The 27,260-nt window shown below is 34.7% G+C and overlaps 2 protein-coding genes, 1 long non-coding RNA gene and 1 pseudogene across 3 annotated transcripts; 1 reads left to right on the top strand and 3 right to left on the bottom strand.

Moving 5' to 3' along the window:
* Positions 1 to 4,965: 4,965 nt before the first annotated feature.
* Positions 4,966 to 11,117, bottom strand: LOC114375409. Its single transcript, XM_028333188.1, has 13 exons — positions 11,096 to 11,117; positions 10,873 to 10,891; positions 10,608 to 10,727; positions 10,056 to 10,116; positions 9,750 to 9,809; positions 9,556 to 9,630; positions 8,883 to 9,035; positions 7,514 to 7,568; positions 6,871 to 6,993; positions 5,566 to 5,606; positions 5,360 to 5,384; positions 5,223 to 5,267; positions 4,966 to 4,985 (listed from the first exon to the last, which is right to left on the bottom strand). Exons 1-13 carry the CDS (start codon positions 11,115 to 11,117, stop codon positions 4,966 to 4,968), a joined length of 819 nt encoding a protein of 272 aa, XP_028188989.1.
* A 174-nt stretch (positions 11,118 to 11,291) lies between these two features.
* LOC114371538 lies at positions 11,292 to 11,787 on the bottom strand. Its single transcript, XR_003658056.1, has 3 exons — positions 11,718 to 11,787; positions 11,570 to 11,644; positions 11,292 to 11,400 (listed from the first exon to the last, which is right to left on the bottom strand). It is a non-coding gene; the product is annotated as an uncharacterized LOC114371538 (long non-coding RNA).
* A 10,398-nt stretch (positions 11,788 to 22,185) lies between these two features.
* On the bottom strand, positions 22,186 to 23,733 carry LOC114375400. The gene has a single exon (XM_028333176.1). It carries the CDS (start codon positions 23,731 to 23,733, stop codon positions 22,186 to 22,188), a length of 1,548 nt encoding a protein of 515 aa, XP_028188977.1.
* A 1,095-nt stretch (positions 23,734 to 24,828) lies between these two features.
* On the top strand, positions 24,829 to 26,874 carry LOC114375390 (annotated as a pseudogene).
* The last annotated feature ends 386 nt before the right edge of the window (positions 26,875 to 27,260 follow it).

The following is a 27,260-nucleotide window of genomic DNA, read 5'->3' as shown; positions in this document are numbered from 1 at the left end:
TGCATACACTTTTTTTGCTGTTGTTCATTGTGTTTAACATCGGGTATTTAGAGAACTGATGTTGTCATATGTATGTTAACATCGGTTCTCCAAAACCGATGTTAACATTCATACATTCAACATCGTCACTTTCAACATCAGTTTTAGAACCGATGTAGAATGTTCTAAATAACCGTTGTTGAAAGTGTATTTTCTAATAGTGCATCTAAGAATTGCTTTCAAAGTAATAGTTTCTTTCATGTTATCACCAATTAAGGAAGAATATTGTGTCATCTGCGAATTGTAGGAGAGGAACCTTCAAATTTCCATCACTAATGACCACCTTGGATATTAACTCTTTTTCCTCTACTTCCCTCATCAAGCTGCTCAAGCCCTTCACAACCACCAAGAAGAGAAAAAGGTGCTAACAGATCTCCTTGTTGGAGTCCCTTTTGTGGCATAAATGCTTTCGTGGGGCTTCTATTAACAAGAATGGAGATGGAAGAAGTTTGTAAGCAACCACATCCACTTAATCTAGTTGTGACAAAATGCCAATCTATGCAACATGTATGTCAAAATTCTCCATTGAATCATAAGCCTTCTCAAAGTCGACCTTAAAAATGAGACGCCCCTTTCTTTTTGCATTTGCCTTTGCCTCATGCATAACTTCATTGGCAATTAAGTTCCCATCTGAAATATTTCTTTCCCCCCAAAAAACCTGATTGTCTAGTATCAATTATGGCCCCATGACCTTCTTTGGAATGAGAGTACGGAATAAGGCATTAGTACCCTTTGGTAATTTTCCATGAGCATATAATTCATTGAGAACCCTAACGATGTCAACTTTTACCACCTCCCAACATGTTTTGAGGAAGTTAAAATTAAAACCCTTCGACCCCGGGCTCTTACTATAATCACAATGCCACACCGTGCTCTTGATTTCTTCTTTCGAGAAAACATGTACAAGAATACTATTATTTTCCTCGCTTATAGTCTTAAACCTCACCCCTTCCAACAACTTTGGCAACTCATCCTCCCCTTTGAATTTTTTGTGATAAAATTCCTTTATCTCTTTCTTAACTTTCACAAGATCTTCGCATCATTCCCATCCACCTCCACCCCTTTGATAGAATTACACTTCTTCCTCCAATTTACTATGGTGTGAAAGTATTTTGTATTGGAATCACTATCCTTGAGCCATTGCACTCTAGACTTTTGGCACAAAAAAGATTCTTGCATTTTTTATGTTCTCCAAAACTCCCTAATCACAGCTTCTCTTTCTCAAGCAACCTTCAAGGAGAGCCCTTCAATTTCCTCTTTCAAGCCCAAGTTGTTGATGTTATCCACAATCATATTTTCCTTTGAACCCTCAAATTTCTCCTTGCTCCAATTCTTGATCTCTAACTTTAATATTTTCAATTTCTCCTTAAATACAAAAGCTCCTTATCCCTAGACATTATAAGACTCATATTTCTTCTTCACAAACTCCACGAACCTCGGATCATCAATCCAATGATTGAAAACCTTGAAAGGTCTTGGTCCCCTATCAATGAATTTGTGTTTTAGTGTAATAGGGCAATGGTTGGAGATTGACCTATATGATAGTTACATAAAAGTGTTCCTAACACTTGCAGCGAAAAAATTAGGATCTATTTTGCATTTAAAATATACAACAATAATAAATAGAAAAATAAATTGGTGTACCCAGATGTGCATTCTTGAAGCAACAATTTTTTTTTCAATAGTGTGAAGACTCTACTTGTATCCACACTAAGACTAATCTTTACTATCAACTCTTTGATGAGTGGAACTATAAAGAACAAATTCTCTTTCTACTTTTTAGGTCTAAAACTAGATTTGAACTTTTCTAGTTTTTGTCTTGTGCATTTTGCCTCTGGTAGATGTTTCTATTTATAATGTTAAAGGATATTGATTAGTGCCTTTTTCAAAGAAGAAAAGGAAAGATTTAAAATAATTTCATCTCTCTTTACCTTTATAAAAATAAACATGATCTCACATATTTTATTTTAAGAAACTTCCCGATTTAAGACAAAGATAATTCACAATTAATCACATGACTAATTACAATAATTAATCACATCCCTGATACATAACAATTGAATATTATTCTTATTTTATGGATAACTTATACAATTATAAAATAATATTCCTTTTTATACGTTAATTATGTTCTTGGTGCTAACAAAAAATATAATAATATTCCACTAAAATATTTAATTGTTAAATAAATTATTTTCTTTTGTAAAGATTGGAACACTCGTTTGTGTGTGATCCTATAGGTTAAATATTAAACTAGTGATAAATTAATCATAATTAATTTACCAATTAAGGTAGATGTCTAGCAACACTCCTTAACGTCCGAATAACATGAAGTGACATCTTTTTCCTTCAAGAACCAATAGAAGAATAATGTAATATTTCCTTTCATCATTTATGGCTCAAGGTTAACTCTAGAGTATAGTATCATTGTCCACTCTAATAAGATAATACATTTAATCAATGAATGACTTAACAAACTTTTTTGTTCTTTCATTCAATTGTCCTGACCAAGGTTTTAATTCTATCATAGAGCTCAAACTCATTACCTAGAGTAAATTGATTCCTTCTTGATTAATCATTAATTTTACAAGTATTTAATCATATCCAATATTTATTCAACTAGTGCCCTAAGGTCATGTTGGGTATACATATTTATCCCCAACACTATAAAGGTCATGTTGCGTAGCATCGGGGCCTTTTTGAAGCCACTTTACCCTATCAAGCCTATTCATAACTCCCCCTACCGCCCTTACCCATGTGAAACTTCTTCCTATCAATAGAACATCAAGTAATTCCATTCTATCAATGAAAGCATTGATTTCTTCAATATTTCTACCACCATGTTGACTACCATTCAACCTCCCTATTCTCTCCTCCAATCTTCTCACAACATTAAAATCCCCCATCACACACCAAAGCCCCCCTCCTATACTCTCATTTTTAATTGTACAATCTCATTCCACATCACTCTTTTTGGCTAAAGCACATGGTGAATATACATTAACAAGATTGATAAGTATTCATAATTATACATTTTTCAAAATAATTTAAGAACTATAATAGAGAATATAATTACACGCTAGATAAATTAAACATTTTTTAAAAAAACTTAAAATTATAAATTACAATCATCAATTTCATATATATTCCATTAAGAATCCTGATGAACTTAAACTTTTTTTTTTTTTACGAAAAATCTTATTATGTTAAAAAAACTACTAATTTAATTAATAGATTATGTTATAAACTAAATCACTATCTCTTGTGACAATAGTAGCTAACAACATTAAAGAATGATTTGCTTTCAAATAGTTAAGAAATAGAAGAAAAATGCATAACAAAGATTACAACTTTACAAGTAAAATAATATGACTTGTCTTTGATGCAACTTGATATATAATATTTTTCTTAAGATTTATGGTATATAAATATGGACTCTTGCACTCATGATCGAAAAACACGTTGAAACCTCAAACAATAGTAAGAAAAACAAAGACAAAATATTTATAGATATGTTTCAAATTTAACTTATCAATCTCTTGTAAGTTTCACCCACTGACAAAGATTAATAAATTAAATTTAAAATTCTCAAATCAGCATAATTATCTCTACAATAAATACTACAAAAGAATAGAATGTTTTGTTAAAAAGTAGAAAAACCATTAACACTTAAATGACTTTTTTTAGAGGAGTGCTATATGGTACGAAGGACTTAATACGAAACGCACGAAACAATTTCTCATAACAAATATTAAATTAAGGAAAACACTAATTAGTAAGAAAGTAATTTCGTGCATATTACACAAAGCGTTGTTTTTTTTTTAATTTAGGATTGTTTTAAACAAAAGGTATCCGTCCATCTGTGAATTTTGTGTGTTTCGTGCCTTTTTCTTTTCATACTAAATAGCTGTCCTCATAAATTAAAATGTTAACAAGAAAAATAAAATAAAATAAAAAACTTTTGATCCTATCTCGCTAATCATGGAAGCTCTTGACATCTCCATTGGAGCAATCTCATGGAGCAAATATTCTAAACTTTTCCTTTGATTAAAAGGTAAGAGGCTTAATTTGTGTTGAATTTGAATGTAGATGTTTCTAATGCTTTACACTGCTGCACCGGGGGACTGTTAAAAGCCTAAAACATTATTTTATTGGACCATATGAGAAGAGGACACTACTAAAAAAAAGGCCTTCTACATCGGTTCTAACGGCCTTTCTACATCGGTTATGACACGTGGTGGTAACCCGGGGTCATTGAATCACAACATCGGTTTTATGACCGTCTTTGAAGGGCGGCTTTTCTACATCGGTTGTCTAGCTACAACTGATGTAGAATTGGTAGGTTACGACAGCGGTTCTAAGGTTGAAACCGATGTTGAATGGGTAGGTTTCTACATCGGTTATCAGTCAACCGATGTAGAAAATGAAAGGTTTCTACATCGGTTATAGTTCAACCGATGTAGAATGACTAGATATGGTAACGTGGCTACATCGGTTATCAATCAACCGATGTAGAAAATGAAAGGTTTTTACATCGTTTATCGTCAAACTGATGTAGTATGAGGAGATTCTCTACATCGTTTATCACTAAACCGATGTAGAATGGGCACGAATGGAAAGGTTCCTACATCGGTCTTTAATCAACCAATGTAGAATTTGAAGAGTTTTTATATCGTTTATCGCCTAACTGATGTAGAATGAAGATATTTTCTACATCGTTTATAATTGAACCGATGTAGAATATGGAGATTTTTTTTTTAATTTTTGGAAATTTATAAACTCAGGTTAAATTAGTACAAGAAGCTACGTTGCTTATATGTAATACAGTACAAATAATGAAATTCAACAAAATATTTTGAACCTATGTAATACAATACAAATTCTAAAGCTTACATCTCCAGCATAATCGTTAATTGTGAAAAAGTCTCATGAGTTGAGGGAACATGCTGCAGAAAACAAGAATATAATTACAATTTCAACTATTATATAATCAATTAAAAATGCAACCCACAAAAGCATATGGATTATGGTAAACAGAAAATCAATGAACTGACAGAATGCAATGACAATGATATGTTCTCCAGATTCATAAACTTTTGGCGGGTTCACCTGATATACACCCTAAGAAAGAACATTGATGCCATGTGAAAAATTAGATAGAAACTTAGAGGATTAAATCATACCTCTAGGGCCATTGTAGGATGCTCCTTCACCAGTTGCTATAGAACCTGCACAGATCGAACCAAGCATATGAATTCTAAATCTAAGAACAAGACTAGTAAGGAAGTAGAAAAATTTAGGTAAACAACCTCAAACACACCTGCGGTCGACACCACAATCTCCAACTACATGTAAAAAGAAAATAGATGATGAGAAGCACACCATTAACATATATATGGCCCAAAAAGCATTTAAAGTAATTAACTAGTAGGACCAATTTTAAAAATTAGACAAAACAGGCCATATAAAATGTCCCGAGTTATATACATATGACTCAAAATAAAAGAACATCAAAAGTATACTCACAACTGAAATGCCACCTGCTATTGCAGCTTCCATGGCCACTTCTGCATTATATGTAGATGAAAATAAAAAAGTAAGTTAGCATAAAAGCGAATTAAAAAATAGTATTGACTAATATAAAAGATATTGGGGGGGGGGGGAATGCATATGAGAAAGGACCAAACCTTCCATATGTACCATTGAGCCAGTGAACTAATATAAAAGCACATGTGCAAGTATCATAGTAATACAAAATTTTACATACCCCACACAGTATCGATCTACAAAAAAATTGTTGGCTTCATATGTCAATTGCTACTTATTATCTCACCCATGAAAAGAAACACGTGAGGTATGTAAGAAACCTTTATGAGGTGTTACTTCCTTAGACCAAGAAGGTCACATAATTAATGTGTTACTTTAAACAACATTCAAACAAAAATAAAGAACTAATTTGCAGATAACTAATACAACTAACTAGCTCTTCAAAGTTCAACAACTCAGTTTCAAATTTTTGCTCCAACTTCATTCACAATTGGAGTTTCCCAAGTCATTAATAGCAAGTTTGTGTTATAACAGTTGAACTGAAAACTTCAAGAACATAGAAATTCTAATGTGCAGTGCAGAATCTGATAATCCAAAGCGACATGACGATATAGCAGCAAGTTCAGGGAAACCTTGGAAATAAAATTATGGTTTAACCAGAAATCACCAAATTAGAAGAACATTGATTGTCAATTTGACACAGGTTTATAATTCTCAGCTATAAAAATTGGACATTAAGAATTTTGGTCAAACACGTGCAGAACCAGATTTAATGAAACATTGACCTGATACCACCACCACCAAGAATGCTCAAGAATGGTTTAGTATCTAACAGTTAATAAAATTCTTCATATGACAACCGATAAATAGTTAACCAAAACAGGCTTAACAACTAAACTTGTCATATGACATCACCAAATAAAACAAGTATTTTTGGAATCAGTCGAATGTTTAAGATAGGAACACACACAAGCTTCACAGCATATTTGGCAAGACTAGTCAAACAAGAAACAACATTGCTATGAGACTTGGATGTTAGCTATCAAGTATTTAACCCTATACACTGTAGAAGCACTTGCTATGCTGATAGAATGAAATTTAATACACAATCACATAACTTAAAGCAAACAGTAATATGTAAAAAATGTTTCAAGTGATGAATGTTTAGTAATACAGTATAATATCTTATTTTCAAGTCTTATAATACAGAAATCCAGGGAGGCAAAACAAATCACAGATGTCAATACAAATTTTGGAAACCCCACACATAAAAATGTTTCTTACCTGCAACACTAGAAACAACTACTTCAACTTCCCCTCGGCCTCCAGGACCTTTCATGTAAATCCTGTCTGTTTTGCCTGAAGAATGGCCCACTGATAAAAGGCTCCCAAATTGAGACCTACCAGCTGCAGTGAAGCAAGAGGGAGTAAATATATTGTAACTGGCTAGTGAGACAACATATATATGGTATGTGGCACCCATTAGCTATGTACAATAAAGAGCTTGTGGAATTTCCCTATATACAGGCAATAAAGTGACGTAAAATTTAAGAGAAAAAGTCTCTTGAAAAGAAGCAAAAAACAAAGAAGGCTACTAAAAATTAATCCATTAATCTGCTTTACATATGAAAATGTCAACAAATAGAATTTGTGAAATATCATGTGGCTTGGCACTTTATTTCTAGCAAGGATGAATAAAATTTCCCAACCATAGTTAATGAGTTGTAAAAGGTTCATAGATTAATACCATTGACGTATCAAGTCAAGAAAAGGAATACATCCACATCCACATATCTTTGTAAATTAATTTGGTGATACATGATGTTAAATGTGCAAAAATACATCCCCAACCATTCAATCTGCAGAAAAGACTTTAAAAAACGTTGTTGCTACAAATATCAAGTGTAGGATACTGTTAAAAAATTACCATCATAAGCATCTCGGACCATCTGATAGCTGACAAATCCTGATAAAAGTGTAAGCTGCAAAATGGAGATACCAGAAAACATAGTTATCAGAATCTTACGATTCATGATTCAAATCCTACGGTTCGGCTGCCTACATGATTCAAATCTTAAAAGACTTTGTATCTTACGATACATGAATGAATCATGTGAATCTTACAATGCACAAGAATGAATCATGTGAATCTTACAATTCACAAGATTCAAGGACTCATTAAAAAATTGAGAAGTCATATAAGACTAAATTATTAAATGAAAAGAAATTGAAAGAACACTCCTGAACTTATCCTTTTTTATTACTCCACTACTTTATTTGTTGCTCACTCATTTATTGAATGTACTCTCTATTTAGCTATTTAATTGCTTTGTTTCCATACAACTAACATAAAGGCTTCACAAACTCAGATAAACAAAACTCACGCTCCTAGAGTTATGTTTTTTTAGTTATTGATCATGAATATGTGCTTTAATAGGTTTTGGTTAGTTGCATATGCTATGTTTTATTATTGATCATGAACTTACGATTCGATTCACGATTTAGAAAATGAGCCTTCCATTTCACGATTTGAATCCCAATTTAACAACCAAGCCAGAAAATTAGAATGCTTAAAAGTTAGTTTTTTAACAAGTTCCACGTTAGTTTTGTTTGTTGACATACACATTTAAGAAGATACTTAGATGCATCAGACAGAGAATGTCGAAAATAATACTTGGATCATCCATAAAAACAACATGATTATAGTGACTTTGTTGTAAAGTTCATACATCCTTTGAGTGCAGAAGGAACCAATTTCAGATAAAATTAAATTTTCACTTTACTTTTGTATTGATTGGTTAACAGAGAGCATCTCTGAAGAAGTCACACCATTAGGAACTAACATGGATTTTAGGTATGGTCGTATTCTATTGAATTTAGCTGCTCCTTCATAGTATGTCCTGTGAACAAATTGTTTATAAACAACAAAACTCCCCCTGTTTTAAAACTGGAAGTTCCTCTTACCACTGAATTTGATTTTGTAAAAACCAGATACATATGAATGTAGTATGAATAGTTTCAGGTTTCAACTTATAATGTCCATGCTGTAATCAGCAAAATATAAAGACAATAATTCACATTTCAATTTCAAAGTACAAGCACTATCTTACCATGCACAAAAAGTGACAATTGTTTAAGCTGCATATTTCATTATTAAAGCACATAGAAATAATATACAGCCCACATTATGTAGCATATGCATAAAACAAAAAAACTATTAATAGAAAGATCTAATCAGATTATTAAAATTCTAATAGAAAATCACTTTCAATATAGTAACTAAGAAGTAATCAAACCTTTGTATTCCTTTTCTTTGCAGAACTAGAATGGACTGGCAAAGAGGAGCTATCACTAGTACTACAATCATTGGCCACCTTTTCACTCGGAAATGCTGCCCCATCATGTGCGTTAAGAACTACACAATAGCAATGATCTTTTTCAGTCAAAACCTGCAGGGAAATAAAATCACCAAGACTTACTTTATGAAGAGATCACAACCATAATGATAAACTATTCAATGATATGTCTACTCCTGTATATGGGGCAAGTCAAGAACAATAAACCAGGAGCAAGCATCCAGAGAGAAAATAAATACAACATGGCATGTAAATTAGGAATTTAGCATTAAAATCAATAAAAAATTTCAGCTCTTAACTGAACAATGTAGGCATTAGCAATTAACAAGAGCAGCCACTAATCTGTAACTAGTATACATTTTTTTTAATGGAAGTGGAAGTTTCACATGTAAATGGAAAGTGGAGAATCTCAAGGTAACCTTATTTTTTAACCCAAACCTTTTTTTTTTCAATATGAAACAAGCAAGGTAAAACAGATCGTATTTCAAGTATTGTTAATGGGCATCTTAATTAATTAGAAAATGTGAACCACAAAGGACGTGGAATAAGTATAAGCATTCCGTACATGAAAATGCGGTTAAAAATGTAATAACTTACTAAAGTGGTATATTACCACAACATCAAAAGTGGAGTCAAAATCATCAATTGCAAAACATATATCTGGATAAGCAGGAGTCGTTTCCACTTCCTATACACATGTCAATTACAGTGTAATTGTCAATAAAATTTAAAAGTATCTAAAAACAAGAGTATTTAATTATTTATTCTTTGTTCCTAAGGATATTAAGAAAAGATAGGTAAACTTGCCTTTTCAGGGTCCAATTGAAAATTTACACGACTTGGGGATGCATAAACAGTGTTCACAACCTGAGAAAGTACAATGGGCCACACTGCCAAATCAGAGGATAATTGGAGTTGACAAATCTGGCCTTTTCTGAAACTTAAATTGACATATATCACAAGATTTGTAAATTCATTTTATGTACGGATATTAAATAACACAAGGCGAGAGGAGAACAAATGAAAAAATTGAACATTATCTTTTACAAACAATACAAGTAGAGGAAGTGAGGATAATTCAAATGTGAGAAAGATTCATTATACTACGCTTACCTTATATATAGGGGATAAAGGTGTATCCTGCCTAGCTCGATGGTTCAGAAGATCCTGGTGACTAGAGAAATAGATAGCACAAATCAAATTGCCTGATACATTATTGTGAGGAACAAATGAGTAATAATACTAAATTCCAAGGGTATATGAACTTCATACAAGGCCTTTCTTAGTCTTATTTTCTTCTTTAAAGTTGCAGAATTTGCAAATTTAATCTATTTACAACTAAAAATATAATGATCCAACAAAAAATATGATGCACAACTAATGAAACTGAAATGAACTCTGGTATTTGCCATAAAGGAAATCTTGCTGATGAGAATTGGCCACGTAATGATACAATCAAACAACTCATCTATCTTGGTAACATTTAAGAAATCAAGTTAGAAATCAATTCTCTGCAAACTCTGCAAAATCAACTTAAGCATGCATATGACCATGATACTAATGACATAAATCCTAAATGCAACCTGAATGGTTGTGAAACCATCTAAAAGATTTGGCATGGGAAACACAAAGGTTGACATGAAATTAAGTAAAGAAAATAATCACCTGCAAATTGCAACAGTTACACTGAATGATGTATGAGCAATTAGATTCAAGTAAAATGAATGCCTCCAGTTCACATCTATAGAAGTTTCATCAACTAAGTTGCTGGTGAAAATCCTGAACCTGAAAGATGTTGTATGTATATATATAAGTTGTAGAACTTAGCACAAAGAATAATAAGAAAATCCCCCAAATTCTTTGATATATAAATATATTAAAAGATGAAAGAATAGTACAATAAGATGCATCAATAATTTCAGGGAAGCACCTTGCAAAAGAGCTAAAGACTAGAAAAAAATTGAAAAGTATTTAAGCTTAAATGAAGAGTAAATGAATGTAGAGCTCATAAGGTTAATAACTATCATTGTTTTAACCAGAAAAATCTCCTTATTAGGACACTCCTATTGTTTGTTTATACATCAGAGAGAAGTAACACTCTACATATTATCCCAGTACAGAGTCAATCATTCTACTTCAGCAAGGACCATTACCAAAGGAGGGATCACCCAACATATACGAAACAAAATGAAAACTAGAAATTGTAACAGTAGGTAAAAAAACAAATGCCTGAGACAAATAAACTGAATTGGAAATTAGTTAGTATTTCAAAACCCCCTTCACAATTCAATCATTCATTTAAAATTTGATAATAACATAGGTCATAGGAAAGTTTACAGGGAAATCTAAATACCTACTATATTAGTGACCGACACCTCGTGAGCCACAACAACAGAAACATTGAGACCCAGGCTGTTAGCTATTTCTAAGACCTTCTGTTCAGCACCCAGAGGATCCACTTTCAGAAACAAAGAGTGAATGAAGTTAGAAAAACAAGAGAGAAACCATACATATCAATTCAAACAAAATGCATTACAAGAAACTTGGTTGAACATATAAATTATAATATCTTCTGATAATCAATAATTATTATATGATGCATTAAATGCAGCATTAGAAATTCTTACTTGCACCCATATTGGTAATTATGCAAGTTCCTCTTTCCAAAGCCAGAGGCAGCAGCATATGCATCCAGTTAGAAACTGCAGAATTTTTTTTTACAAAAATTAAACTTAAGAATAAGATTAGAACAATGCAAGAGCAGGAAACACCTACTCTGAGAATCATAACCATCACCACCAGACATCATGATTTGATAACGATCAGCAAGAGTTCGCTCGGCCAACACATTGATAAACAAGATAATTTAGTTGTTGAACTCTTTGAAGCAACTTAAGAGCAGCCAAGGGCTTGTCACCACCAAACCCAGCTCCACAACCAATGTAGACCTTATCCCTTCACCTTTCCGGATTACTTCTCTGTAATGAAATATCAACGATAGAGTCAATTCCTTCACTAGCATTGATGTTGCATTAAAGACAGTAACTAGAAAGATAACCCAAGGTAAGGAACAATAAAGCAACCAGCTTGATCAAACATGTGAATGTATGTATACATAATTTTGATGATGCCAAAGATAAGCGCTTCTCAAGTTTGATCCGAGTCAAGAATTCAGAAATTCAGAAAATAACTCCCAAGAGTCACAACTCTTTAGAAAATAACTCCTGAGAGTCACACCTGTTCAAGAGATTTTTAAATGATCATCAAAGGCCTATAAATAGGTGACTTGGGAAACAAAATGTATGAGAGAGATATTCCAACTTCATTGCCAAATGCTCTCTCAAAAGAAACTCTTGGGCAAACACTTGCAAATCCATTAAGAGTTTCTCCATGGACTTCAATTGTAATATCCTTCTCTTCAAGAAAGAATTCTTCTTTCTTTTTTCTCATTCAAAGAGATTGATTAAGGGACTGAGGGTCTCTTAAGTTGTAAGGATTCCTGAACACAAGGGATGGGTTGTCCCTGTGTGGTTCAAACTTTGTAAACGGAATTTTACAAAGGGAGTGGAAAATCTCAAGTGCCGCTTGAGTACTGGACGTAGGCACGGACTTTTCTGAACCAGTATAAAAATTGTGTTTGCATTCTCTCTTCTCTTATCTCATTCATTTTATTGCAATCAATTTTGTCTTGCATGTTTAAAGAACATTATTAAATTGATTGCTACTTCTTCTGCATTCTAAGCCTATCTCTTCTTTTAGAAGGGGGTTAAAAGTATGTTAGTGGGAAATTAATTCACCCCTTCTTAAGATTTCTGAGGGCACATGTCTAACAAGTGGTATCAGAGAAGGATTCTTGTATAAAGCTTAAAAACTTCAAGAATAGATATGGCCTCTGAAATTCTGATACAGAGGTCAGATGTCGTACCAGATGTCACGACATCACGCTTCAGAACATGGAGATTATATTTGACTGTATGAACAGATTAAACAAGTAAATAACACAAGAGAATTGTTAACCCAGTTCGGTGCAACGTCACCTACATCTGGGGGCTACCAAGCCAGGGAGGAAATCCACTAAAATAGTGTTAGTTCGAAGATCTAACAGCCACTGTTTACAACCTTCTCACCTAACCACTACCCGTGCAACCTCTACCTAAGAGCCACTCTTAGATATGAGAACCCCTCTCACTCCCTCTCAATCACTCTCCCGTGTTTACAATTAAATCAAATACACACCAGAGATTGCTCTCTGAACAATAGAGATCAACTCTACACACTCAGGTCCAACACTTGATGTTAGGATAACATCAAGGTGGCTCACAAAACACTCAAGTCCCAAAACTCACAAAATAACTCTTCAATCCCGGACTTGGTACAAAACCCGTGCAGCCTTCATGTTTATATAGCAGTGTGCGTATCTGGGCTGCAACAGCTTGCGCTGGATGAGATCTATCATTCTCCTGAAAAATCTGCACTTAAAGATCTAAAAGATACAGTTTGATCTTTTAGTTTATATCTTTAATCTTTAATCCCTGAACGAACTATTCAAGTTTGTAATTCGAACTTTAATTATCTTTTAATTCGTTCCTAAAGATAGATCGCCAAATCTGTTGCTAACTGCACAATAATCTGTTAAAGAGATAACAGATTTATGTGTCCAGTATTTTCGGGCCGGATGTTAGGACATCGTGTCCGACATCGTGGATCCTGCAGCTTCAATTCTTCATTTGACATTTTATCTTGCCTTGTGCATTGTGCAGCCCAATCTGATTCCTTGACATAACGTTGGACATCATGTGCAGCAACTCCAGCTTTCCTTCATTGTCTAAGTGCTTATGTTTTAACAAAATTTTAGCCAATCTTTTAAAGCTCAGTAAAGCTAAGCACTAACAGCCTCATCCAACTTTCCATTTCCTGAGGAAATTCTATCAATAGGCTCTTATGTTCAATGGTGAGGGTTATCATTATTGGAAAACCCGAATGCAGATCTTTAAAGAAGTCATAGATTTAAAGATATGGGAAGCTATTAAATTTGATTCCTTTATTCCTACAATGGTAGAGAGAAATGTAACTACATAAAAAAAACTAGAGAAGAAAGAAGATGATGATGAAAGAAGAAAGAATAAGATTCCTCCTTAGCCCCAAAATGCTGAATGCGATCAATCTGGGCACATAAGATTCAATTGTCCTGTCTTCAAAAGAGGAATGAAAAATCTGACAAGAGGAATTTCAAAGAGAAGAAAGAAAAGAAAAGATACATCACTTGGGAAGATAATGTCATAAATTCTTCAAGTGATTCAGAGAATAAAATCATAAGTCTGGGTATCATGATGAAAGACTATGAAAACGGAGAAGAGCAAAGTCAATACATTGATAGCAATTTCTCCAAACACATGGCATGCATCAAAGTATATTCATATTTCTCCCCAAGATAAGTGGATATGTGATTTATGAAGACAACAAACAAAGGTCACATTTCTTGCCAAGAAAAGTGAATATGTGATTTATGGAGACAACAAAGGCCACTTGATCAACAAGTGATATCAAATGATACCAACAAGTCACTTGTCTTTGATTGATGATGCTTGTTTTTTACTTGAGTTTAGACTATTCTTGATAATTGTGATTGAATTTGATTGATTGTGTTTTTTGATTGATGTGTTTTTCTTTGCTTGATTGATATTCAATGTTTGTTAATTTGATTGATTGATAATATTTTATATTTGATTAATTGTGTTTGATGATTGTATTTGATTGAGTTTTGATTGTCTTTGATGGTTGTTCCTGATTGAGTTTTTGATTATCTTTAAAGAATCTATTAAACTTTTAAAATTAGTTTGATATTTTAAGAAAACTATTTCAAATTTAGAAAAGGAAATTTTGAAATTGAAATTTGAAATTTGAATTTGAAAATTTAAATTTGAAAAGTTAAATTCTAAATTTGAAATTTGAAATTAAAATTTGGAAGTTGGAAGTGGAAGTTACTGGAAGTTGAAGTTGGAAGTTGAAAATGGAAGTTGGAAGTTGGAAGTTGGAAGTTGGAAGTTGGAAGTTGGAATTTAAAATTTAAAATTTAAAATTTGAAATTTAAAATTTGAAATTTAAAATTTGAAATTTGAAATTTGAAATTTCTTTTTAATAGAAAATATTGTGCATAGTTAGTTGATTGTTAATTTAATTAATTTGATTTGAAATGTTTGATGATTGATTGTATTTGATTGATGTGTTATTGTACTTGTTTTTGCTTGATTAATATTGAATGATTGTTTTAATGCCTTTTGGTATCACTTGATTCTCATACATTGCAACAAGTGCTAACATTTTTCTCCTCTCTATTCATAATTGGTTTTTGATGTTGACAAAGGGAGAGAGATAGATAAAAGATATATGAAATCTTTATGAGACAACTTTTTATATATTAAATCTTCAACTGTCTCAGATAAGCAATCATTGCAAAACAAAGGGGGAGTAAAACTATATACAAATGGATATTTTTGTTGTTGTTGCTCCTAACCTATAGGTGGTTGTCATCATAAAAAAGGGGGAGATGTAAATCATGAAGATTTTGATGATGTCAAAAAGATCAAGCCTTGGATAATCATAAAAAAGGGGGAGAATGTGGATCATGCATTGTTTGATGATGTCGAAAAGAAATCACTTGATTGTCATCATCAAAAAGGGGGAGAATGTGAATGTATGTATACATAATTTTGATGATGCCAAAGATGAGCGCTTCTCAAGTTTGATCCGAGTCAAGAATTCAAAAATTTAGAAAATAACTCCCAAGAGTCACAACTCTTCAGAAGATAACTCCTGAGAGTCACATCTGTTCAAGAGATTTTTAAATGGTCATCAAAGGCCTATAAATAGGTGACTTGGGAAACAAAATGTATGAGAGAGATATTCCAACTTCATTGCCAAATGCTCTCTCAAAAGAAACTCTTGGGCAAACACTTGCAAATCCATTAAGAGTTTCTCCATGGACTTCAATTGTAATATCCTTCTCTTCAAGAAAGAATTCTTCTTTCTTTCTTCTCATTCAAAGAGATTGATTAAGGGACTGAGGGTCTCTTAAGTTGTAAGGATTGCTGAACACAAGGGATGGGTTGTCCCTGTGTGGTTCAGACTTTGTAAACGGATTTTTACAAATGGAGTGGAAAACCTCAAGTGCCACTTGAGTACTGGACGTAGGCACGGACTTTTCCGAACCAGTCTAAAAACTGTGTTTGCATTCTCTCTTCACTTATCTCATTCATTTTATTGCAATCAATTTTGTCTTGCATGTTTAAAGAACATTATTAAATTGATTGCTGCTTCTTCTGCATTTTAAGCCTATCTCTTCTTTTAGAAGGGGATTAAAAGTATGTTAGTGGGAAATTAATTCACCCTTTCTTAAGATTTCTGAGGGCACATGTCTAACAAAACAGTTATGGATCTCTTCTTCATCTTGGGGTTCCATCACTTCAACTTCTTCTTACACCCCTGGTTCTGCTAGCAAAAGAATAACCACATAAAAAATAAAAAAAGAATCCAAGAGCCCTTTCAATATCTCTAGAGAAAGAATTTGAATTTAATGCAAAACAAAGGTACAACAAATCATTCATCAAAGGACATTTTCATTCTGAGACTAGAGTACCAAATAACATTTTGAATCGATGTATTCTATTCAATCTTGAGTGTGAAAATTTAGCACTGTTAAACAAAAAAGATGCGCTCTATTTATCAAACACCTTAAATTCAAACCAGTTTCACCATCCTTTGTTTGCTTTTTTCTTTTTTGAAAATCATTGAACAACAATATCAAATTCAAATAAAATCTATAATCAACAGTAGGCTACCATCTTGGCATACCATACATCAACAATATCAAAATAACGTAGCATTTTTATTTGTAATTATAAACTTATAAAATTTGAATTTAAAAAAAAGGAGAGAGGTGATTATTGCAGCACTTGAGGAGATTTTCCGATAATTTCTTGGACCAATGTATGAGAAGGTTGCAACAGATTGAACGACCCAAGCAGGAACATGTCAAACGCTGACCTGCATACAATTAGAGTTGCACAACAAAAAAACCGATCCTATATTGGGACCAATACAAAATGCAACCCAAAAGCAGTGCACACTAATAACGTAAGCAAGTCACATAATCATGTAACGATGCCGAATTAAAAGTCATGACCAGACATAATGATGTGTCTTGTGTAATGAAAATTTTATGTTACAAAGGTGATTGATGTTCCTATGTCATCTAAATTTGTCTAATTTACATCCATTTTCCAACTTCTAGAAAATAGGCTGCCCATTTCTTGCATAGTGTCATCATGGTGTCAGTGTCTAATGCTGTTCCATCAGAAAAATACTACCAAGGGGAAGAAAATAAAATTTAGTTAGTACATCAACCATTTAAGTACGATTTCATACTACACAAATTCATTTGTTAGTCTAATAGAGGACATACGTTGTGGAGTTCATTTTTCAAACTGCCACTAACGATGCACCACATCCAATGCATCACATAATATCCACACTCATATACTCCTTGTTGTACATGGTTCTACATGCAATATAAGCGCTCAATAAATGCTGGATCATTCCAATTGAAACATCAGACTTATTTCAAATTTTCAAAAAAAAAAAAAAAACAGGGATTACAACATACCTTAGCCTCAATCCATTGAGGTGGAGGTGGAGGTGCATTGTCCTTGCCTTGGAGATTACTACATATTTTCTTCATTGCACTAAGTTTGACAATAACAAAAGCCAAAGTTAACATGTAATGTTTTGACTAGTAAACTACAAGTAATGACCAATGCAAAATTGAATAAGGTTGCGAAGTACTTGTTCACTGCAAACTTAATGTGAACATCAGGCTTTCTTCGTACAGAACAAAACCATACTATAATGTTCTCTCGTGGACACAACACAAGAAGTTGCCAATGTGCCCTGAAGTCAACAACATGAAATTCACCATCAAACTGATGCAAACACATTGATAACAACCACATGAATAGACTTACTGATTGAAGTAAGGTCCTAAGTAGATTTCTCGATGTGACTCCTTGACCCACGTTTCTATGTACTTTTGACATTCTTCACGCGTGTCCTTTATGCAGCGTATAGCCTGGGGCTCAAGGAAACCGTACACTGGAGAAAAACCAATTCTTGTACTCCAATCATTCATAAACCTGTTTTAAACACAATCAACAATATTCTTAGACAAATATGGAGTGGACAATAAGATATGACAACCAGTCAAATAATATGATTTACTTACATCATCCACAGCTGCAGTACAAATATGTTTAAACATTTGTCACCTAAAATTATTTCAGTCACATCTGCATGTGTGATGAAAAAACCATTTGAGGCATTAGGTAACCCAAATTTTGCCCCGTCCCATGCCAACTCCATTGGCTTTGTGTAAACCATATATGACTTCTTAACCAATTCTCCCAATGGGTCATCTGTGGCCACAAATGTTAACCTATTCGGCTCTCCAACATACTTTGATGGAGGCTTATCGGGTCCTACGACCACCTATGATAATTGAAGTTAGTGTACATCATGAAGAAGCCTGTCAACAAATAGAACAAATTCATAGGAGAAAAAAACTAACCTCATTAGTTACTTCCCTAACAAGATGTGTCGGCCATGCGACGAATGTGCCAACGACCTGCTCAAGATAATGAACCTCTGATGTAGGAATAGGGACCTCAGCGTGAGGCATGTATGTTTTGACAACCTGAACCTTAACAACATCATTTTCATAACGAACATTATGTATGGTGGATGAATTCTCAAACACTTTTCCCAAGCCCGCAAGCATAGTATTTTGCCCAACAACTACGAACAAGCCCATCAGATCGTCATCACCATTCAGAAGCTCTTTAAGTAATCTGCTTCCTTCAGGTCCAGCGCAACTACCCTTTGTGCTAACACGCACAAGTAGAGCTTGTATTTCTGGCGCCTCAATGGGGGCTGACTGATGTGATGCAATATGAGATAGCTTTACTTTCAATAATTTTTTTAACTCTTGCTTCATCACCTCCAAATTTTTCCATTGTTTTTCTTCAACTGCCTTCATCCAAGCCTCTTGTTGCTGCTTGTGTTCTTGTTGTACCTCCTTTCTTATCTCATCCTGTACCTGCTTTCTTATCTCATCTTGTAGCTGCTTTCTTATGTCATCCTTAATTTCACCGATGATATCAGCCAATTGTTGTTGGTTGATCGATGGTGACGATGTGCTAGAAGCACGTGAGGCTTTGCCAAACACATATCCCTGCGACGTGAACATGGCCTGGATGCTCAGGTCGGCCAAGGGCCGGGTTGAGTATGTCCTGTCGCCCATGCGAAACAAAACTCCCCTGTGTTGCTTGTTCCTGTAATGAATCCTGCATGGATATACAATTGTTGAATTTGAATAAAATAAATTTGACTAGGTTAGCTAACCATTATTTGGCAATGACAGTAACCTAAAAAATATATGAACTCACAATTTTTTCTGCAATTTCTTGTGCCACTTCAGACGTCATTTGGCCATGCCGCTTAGTGCGGGCGATCTTCCACTTCAAGTGTCTTGCAACTGGGGATGGTGGGTTGACGTTGAGTGTTGGGCTTTCAGTACACGAATGTTCCTCATGTCCACGCTTGCTCTTCTCCTCCATAAGTTTCTTGTCAAGCAGTTCATACCCCCCACGAGACAGTACGTGTGGGCATTCATTAAATTTTTGAATTTCCTGGGCCTTCTTTCGTATACCCTTACAAAGACAAGCTTGTACTAGTCATATATATGTTACAAAACAACGAAAGCAAAAAATGAATCGATTATTGCAGATACAGAAATACTTAAACAAACCTGCCAATTAGGAGTTTTGCGGCTTTTTGCAAATTCCGCCCATGTTTCTGGATCAAGGCCATACTTGACTGTAGGATCAGATATTTGCTAACCTTCATTGTCAGCAAAGACAAATTTTGAAGTCAATGAAGACTTAAATTGCCTCCATCTTGTTGCAACTGTTGACATCACCTTTTTTTTTTTGCATTTTCACCTTCAAGGATATCAAATTTGCGCTGCACAACAAAAGAAGTTATGTAGCAGTATGTAAATGAATCCTTTAAAAGTAACTTAACAAAAAAATCACGAATACAAGTGTATTTAGAATTACTTACCAAAATATCTTTCCATATTAAGCTCTTTAGATCGTCGGGGACAACATTCCAATTCGCGTGTACAATAGGAACTTTTTCCCTTGCAACAACCCCTAAGTAACTGTGAAATTTCTCTTTATGAGGCCCCGACCCTCTACTTGTAGCCGGATTCACGTTCACAACTGGCCGTGGGCCATCTAAGCATCTAGACGTCAAACTTCTGAGCCTCGTGGATTGTCTTGTCCTTTTCGAAGTAACCTCAGGAGGGTTTTCTGATTGTGGTGGGGACGGTGGTGGTGTTGCCATGGCCCTGCGGAAAAAAAAGTGTTATAAATATGTCAAATTCAATGATGTAATAGGGTGCATGATTTTCAAAACAACTTAGCAATTTATGCATGACAAATGTTACAAATGTTGAGTAATACTTATATGGTTGTGCTTACATAGTTACGTACGAATGTTCTCCCATAAACCCTCGTCATGATCAGTACGATTTGCATATACATCATCCTCTTCTTGTTCAACAGTACTTGAAGGCATATCTTTGGAGAAAGATGGCATGTCAGTGACATCAAGTGTTGATCCATCAACATGGTGACCGATACAAATTGTTCTCCCTTGCAAAAACCACTGCCCATCTAGAGTCGCATGGATCTTCTACATAAAACACCTATCGAGCTTGCACTGCCATTATGAATGGGTCGTCCTTGTAACCAACTTTTTAAGGTCTACTAAAGTGAATCCCATTTTGTCTTTATGCACACCTGTGTTTCCATTGAACCACTTACATTTGAAAAGAGGTACTCTAAATTCACCGTAATCAACCTCCCAAATCTCTTCGATGACTCCATAGTAAGGCATGCAAGCTTTAATGGGATTATTGTCAGCAGCACTACAAAAGTGCTCTGATTGACCATCAACACTGACCCCGCTATTCTGCACACTACTTTTATCATCCTGGGACTTTGTATAGAAAGAATATTGATTGATATCATATCCCTTCCAAGTTGGAACATTCATATTTGGACCCACAACTAGCAATCTTAATGTGTCTAAAGCACTGTCATCGGCGAAGATTGTTTGTCTAAACCACGATATGAAAGTTCTATTGTGCTCTTGCAACAACCTCATCATGTTCATTTTTGGGTGAATACGACACAGATGTTGTTTGTGAGCATCTATGTAAGGGATTACCTCAGCTGTGTTGTGTAATACATATAGATGAGCTTGTGCCAGCTGTTGGCAATCCATGGTTACAACATTGAACCCCCGTGTGCCCCTATCTTCCATGGTGGAGCCATGACGACTTTGAGGAAGTCCCACTGGTGTAGCCATTTCTATATATTGTGAACAAAACTCAATAGCTTCCTCAGCAATGTATCGTTCAACAATGCTAGCCTCTGGTCGATATGGATTTTTTGTATATCCTTTCAACACCTTCATGTAACGTTCAATTGGATACATCCACCATAAAAACACAGGCCCACACAACCGAATCTCATGTACAAGATGAGCAATTAAGTGAACCATGATGTCAAAAAACGATGGAGGAAAGTACATTTCTAATTGACATAGGATAATGGCTGCCTCGTTCTCCAAATCATCCAATTGTTTTGGGTCAATGACCTTATGACAGATTGCATTAAAGAAAAAGCACAGGCGGCTGATTGCAACCCTTACCTTTTCAGGCAATATACCACGCACAGTTACTGGCAGCAATTGTTGCATTAACATGTGACAATCATGAGATTTCAAGCCAACCAACTTCAAATCATTAACTGACACAAGGCTCTTGATATTGGAAGAGTATCCTTGTGGGACTTTCACATTTTTAAGACAATGACAAAATTGTTTTTTCTCCTTAGTTGACATTGTGTAACATGCTGGGGGCAAATAAGTTCGTTGACCTTGTGATTGCGGATGTAACTGTTCTCGTATACCCATATTGACCAAATCCTGTCGACATTTTAGACCATCCTTTGTCTTGCCTTTAATGTTAAGAAGGGTGCCAAGTAAACTATCACAAACATTCTTCTCCACATGCATAACGTCGAGACAATGCCGAACATGTAGATTGGTCCAATAAGGAAGATCAAAGAACACTGACCTTTTCTTCCAAAATGTTCTTGTTAGCATGATCCTTCCGTTGTGTCTTACCAAAAACAGTTACGATGTCTTTCACCCGATCATACACTTCATGGGGAGCTAACGGTTCCGGGGGTTCTTCAGTCTCTTGGCTACCATTAAATGCTTTCTTCAATCGTTGATAGGGGTGATAATGTTTTGAAAACCTACGATGCCGTGTATAAACTGTCTTCTTCCCATGTTTAAGTTGGATGAAACTTGTGTTTTGCTCACAAATAGGACAAGCCTGGTGACCTTTCACACTATATCCACTCAAATTCCCATAAGATGGAAAGTCATTGATGGTGCAAAATATCATCGCATGCAACCTGAAAGTCTCACCCTGATTTGCATCATACACGTCAACCCCGTCTAACCACAACTTGCGCATGCCTTCAATCAAAGGAGTAAGGTACACATCAATATCGTTTCCTGGCTGTCTTGGACCCGATATCATCATAGACAACATAATGTATTTGCGCTTCATGCATAACGAAGGAGGAAGGTTGTAAATCATTAGCAACACAGGCCATGAACTGTGATTAGTGGACAAGTTACCAAATGGATTCATGCCATCTGAAGCAAGACCAAGTCGAAGGTTTCTTGGTTCGGCTCCAAACTCAGGATACAAGTGATCAATTGTCTTCCACTGTGGAGAATCAGCTGGATGTCGGAGAAACCCATCATTTATTCTGTCAATTGCATGCCATTTAAGGTTAGAAGCATCGTGTGTAGTAGCAAACAATTGCTTAAACCTTGGTATAATTGGAAGGTACCAACAAACCTTTGCTGTACGAGGGTTGGATGTGGCTACATCATCAGTGTATTCCCCGTCATTTTGTTTGTATCGTGATACCCCACATGTTGGGCAATTCCACAATTCGGCAAACTCTTTTCTGTACAACACACAATCATTACAGCAAGCATGAATCTTCTTGTACTCCAGACCCACAGGACATAATATCTTCTTAGCCTCGTAGTGACTATTTGGTAACTTGTTATCATTGGGAAGCATATTCTTCAATAAGACAAGCAACTCAGTCAGACTTTTGTCACTCCACCCAAATCTAGCCTTCAAGTTGACCAAAGCTAGCATTGCAGATAACCGAGTGAAGGTTGTGCACCCTAAGTACAACGGTAACTTGGAATCTGTTTCCAAATCTTCATAATAGGGTGCATGAGCTTCCAAAAATCCCTCTTGCCCAAGATCACGTATCATGTCTTCCATTCGATCTCCGGTTTCTAACGGTACCGCCTCATTGTCGACAGGTAATGAGACCTCTGGCAATTCACAGTGCCATATCCAATTTGTATAACTCCGAATGAAGCCATCATAAATTAGATGTGATCTAATGACAACTAATGCCTGACGCCTTCCATTCACATAGTTTACACACGGGCATAAATACTTTCCACCCACAGCTGGTGCATGTTGTTGTGCAAACTTCAAGAAATCTTCAACCCCCTTTTCATACTCATCGCTTATGCGTGGTGCTTGAATCCAACTTCTATTCATGTTTCTTGTTCTACAAGAGGGCGTCTGTTATGGCATATGCATGACAGTCTCACTTGTTTTATATGAAGGTCGGGTCCTATCCCATTCAGGAACAAACTTTTTTTGCTTCATTCATATGTACAAGTTAAGTATGTTATGCTAAATTTGATGAAATTTTGGCAGCATTTCGGATTGGTCTCCAAATACACAAAATGAAAGCGGTCACCTAAATTGACCACAATCAAGTATGCACTCGGAGAACAAAGCAATACGCAATAAACCAAAATTAAATCAAATATACCACAACATACTTAACCTATAACTACGAATGAAGTAAAAAAAGAGAGTTCCCAAACTGTCTGAACGAACAATTCAAGAATCCATACCACAACTAATCCAAACTATCTGTATTAATCATGGTATGGAATCTCAAATGGGAAACTAGGGTTCACTCACAATGCACATATTTTTTATGAACAATAATAGTAATTTATGGAACAACAAACTTACAATCCAAATAAAATTCCTATTAACTTACATACCTAGATAGATGGCTGTGGTAATGGAAGCTTCAAATACTATTAATTTTCTCGTGGGTTAACCAACAAAGTCTGAATTGTCCAATACAAAACTCGTAAATTGTAGCCACGGAAACCACAACAATGTGTAGACAGCTGCGAAGCACAACAAATTATACATCGTTTATCAGCAGTTGATGAAAATTTAAATAAAATCATACATTGCTAACTCAATTGACAAACAAATTTTATGATAATACAAGTGCTGAACCATATACAGAGGTGCATACTTTTACGGCAGGAGATTTGTAAGATGAAACTGCAAATAACATGACTTGGTATTGACTTGTTTGTGTTAGCTAATTATGCTGTATATTTACCATGTCTTTGTCATTTCTTGTTAGTTATTATAGACATAGTCAATGTACATAACAAAGAACAATAGTAACCAAACAAAAATCAGCAGGCTTTAAAAAAGTGTGTGGAAGAGATCAACTGTTTGGAGTGGGAGAGTTTTGCTTTCCATCCCAGCCCTTTAATTGTCCTTGTCTTTGAACGCTATAACAGGTAATTTCTACTGTTTTGGGTTTTACTTGAAATGATTTTTGGGCATGGATTTGCTGGAGCTAAAGAGAGCACAATTGTTGGTAATACAAGGCAAGAGTGGGATGGAACAAATGGTAAAACTGAATCAGATGGTAAAAACTTCACAAGGTGTGCCAAATTGTATGCTTTATACATAAGTGTAATACCAATTCAAATACTAACATCTTAATCGTAAAATTAAATTAATAATATCTTAACTAAATGATAAGAACAAGATCATTTTCACCCAAAAAAAGAGAACAAGAACACTACGTAAAAAAATGGTTCATTATAATATGATTATTCATATACTATGGCACCTTTCTTCACATCAGAGCACATGCATTGTAATGTACAGGCAAGTAACAAAAGCCTAAACAAGAAAAGAAAAGAGGAAACACAACTGGTTAATAATATCTCAACGATAGGATAGGAGAGGAGAGGCATAGGCATCAATGATGGTGTGGTTGCCGATTGGAGAGGGCTTCTGCCATATGGGGCCAAACCAGACCTAGCGAAGCTTACTGTCGTCAAACTCAGTCAACCCCAAATCCAGTTCATTAGTAGTAGTTTGCTTTGGCAGAGAATGTTTCACACAAATTAGTTAAATTGAATTGATTGAACCTACGTGGAGCATTAGACATGTTTGACCAAATTAATTAACATGTGTTTTGTTTTTTAAATTATGAAACAGCTTCACCATCCATCAACATTAGACATGTTTGACAAAATTATTGACGCGTCATAGGGAAAACAATTTGTCATGTTTCTGGACTATGATGGCACGCTGTCTCCTGTAGTCGACGACCCTGACCGTGCTTTCATGTGTGATTCGATTAGTTTCATTACTTACTGATGTTTTTGAATTTGAACCTTATCTTGGACTTATTATTATATACTAAATCTATACGTAAAAATTTGTTATGTGTATTAGATGAGAAAAACAATGAGGAAACTTGCTAGGTGTTTCCCTACTGCTATAGTGACCGGCAGATGCAAAGACAAGGTACAATAGTAATTCGGAAGTTGGTTAGAGTAAACTTCTATGCTCTTATTATGTACTTCCTCTTCTCTCCTTTCCTTTCCTTTTTAATTTTTTTTGTACTAATTTGATGATGGCTTTGGAAACAATAGGTGTACAATTTTGTTCGATTGGCAGAGCTATATTATGTAGGAAGCCATGGCATGGATATTAAAGGACCAACAACAACCTCCAAATACAAAAAAATGAGTGAGTTAGATGTAGTACATGTACGGGTTATTTATTATATGGTCGCATATATTAATTCCTAACTCCTAAGTTTCCGAAATTTTATGAGAACTCATAATTTTGCATTGGTTGTGGTCTATATAGGATAGCAAAGCTGAGCCAATCCTTTGTCAACCTGCCAATGATTTTCTTCCCTTGATAGATGAGGTTCGTCTATTAGTATATTAACCCTTCCTAGTTACCCGAATGGATTTTGTTTCTAGAATGTTAAAAGTAATTTATTTTGGGGACAACTTTTTTAGGTGTATCAACAATTAGTTGAAAAGACAAAATCAACTCCTGGAGCTCTGGTTGAGAACAACAAGTTCTGTCTTTCAGTCCATTTTCGTTGCGTTGATGAAAAGGTACAAACTATAAGCTATGAAATCATCCATGTTTTACAGTTTAGACATTCGTTTGTAACTATTTGCAGTGTTTTTGGTTCCTGTCCAACTTTTTTTTATTATATGGACTACTTATTTCTTTGTTCATGAAAAATTCTAAACAAAATGCACACTATACATAGAAATGGAGTGAACTGGCATGCCAAGTGAAATCAGTTTTAAAGGAGTACCCGAAGCTTCAACTTACCCAAGGAATAAAGGTGGGCCATGGTTCTGTTTTCTTTTTCTTTTTATCTATTTTTTAAGTGGGCGTTTGATTTAGTTTGAAAGAAGTAAGAAAAGAAGTGAGAGGTGTCTCACTTTCATTGCCATTTGTTTTGCACAGGTGCTAGAGATTTGTCCCACTATTAAATGGGACAAAGGGAAAGCCTTGGAATTGTTATTAGAGTCACTAGGTGAGTTTTAGTCTAACAGACTCTACGTTACTATTTTAAAAATCAAACAAACACTTTGATTTGGATTCATAACTTTTTTTTAAAAAAACCAATTGAATTTTTTGTTTTGTTTTAGTGGTTTGTTTTTTAAAAATATTTTTTAATTTCAATTTGTTTTCCAAATTGATATTTATCAAACAAGTTTATATTTAATTATAAATTAACAAGTGTTCGTTACTATTTTACCGAATATTTTTTTAAAAAAAATTAAAGTTAACAAATTAAAGTTATTGTCCATGTCTGCTAATTAAAGTTTCTAGTATTGGAGTGTTAACAAATTCTGCATCTGATGGTTACTTTTCTCTTTCTGGAGTAACCATAACCCAACCCAGATACCTTCCATTCATTGATATATAAT

The sequence above is a fragment of the Glycine soja genome, chromosome 2, assembly GCF_004193775.1.
Source record: "Glycine soja cultivar W05 chromosome 2, ASM419377v2, whole genome shotgun sequence".
In the NCBI taxonomy this organism is placed as follows: domain Eukaryota; kingdom Viridiplantae; phylum Streptophyta; class Magnoliopsida; order Fabales; family Fabaceae; genus Glycine; species Glycine soja.
Note: the sequence above shows the minus strand (reverse complement) of the source record. Positions and strands in the feature narration are given on the sequence as shown.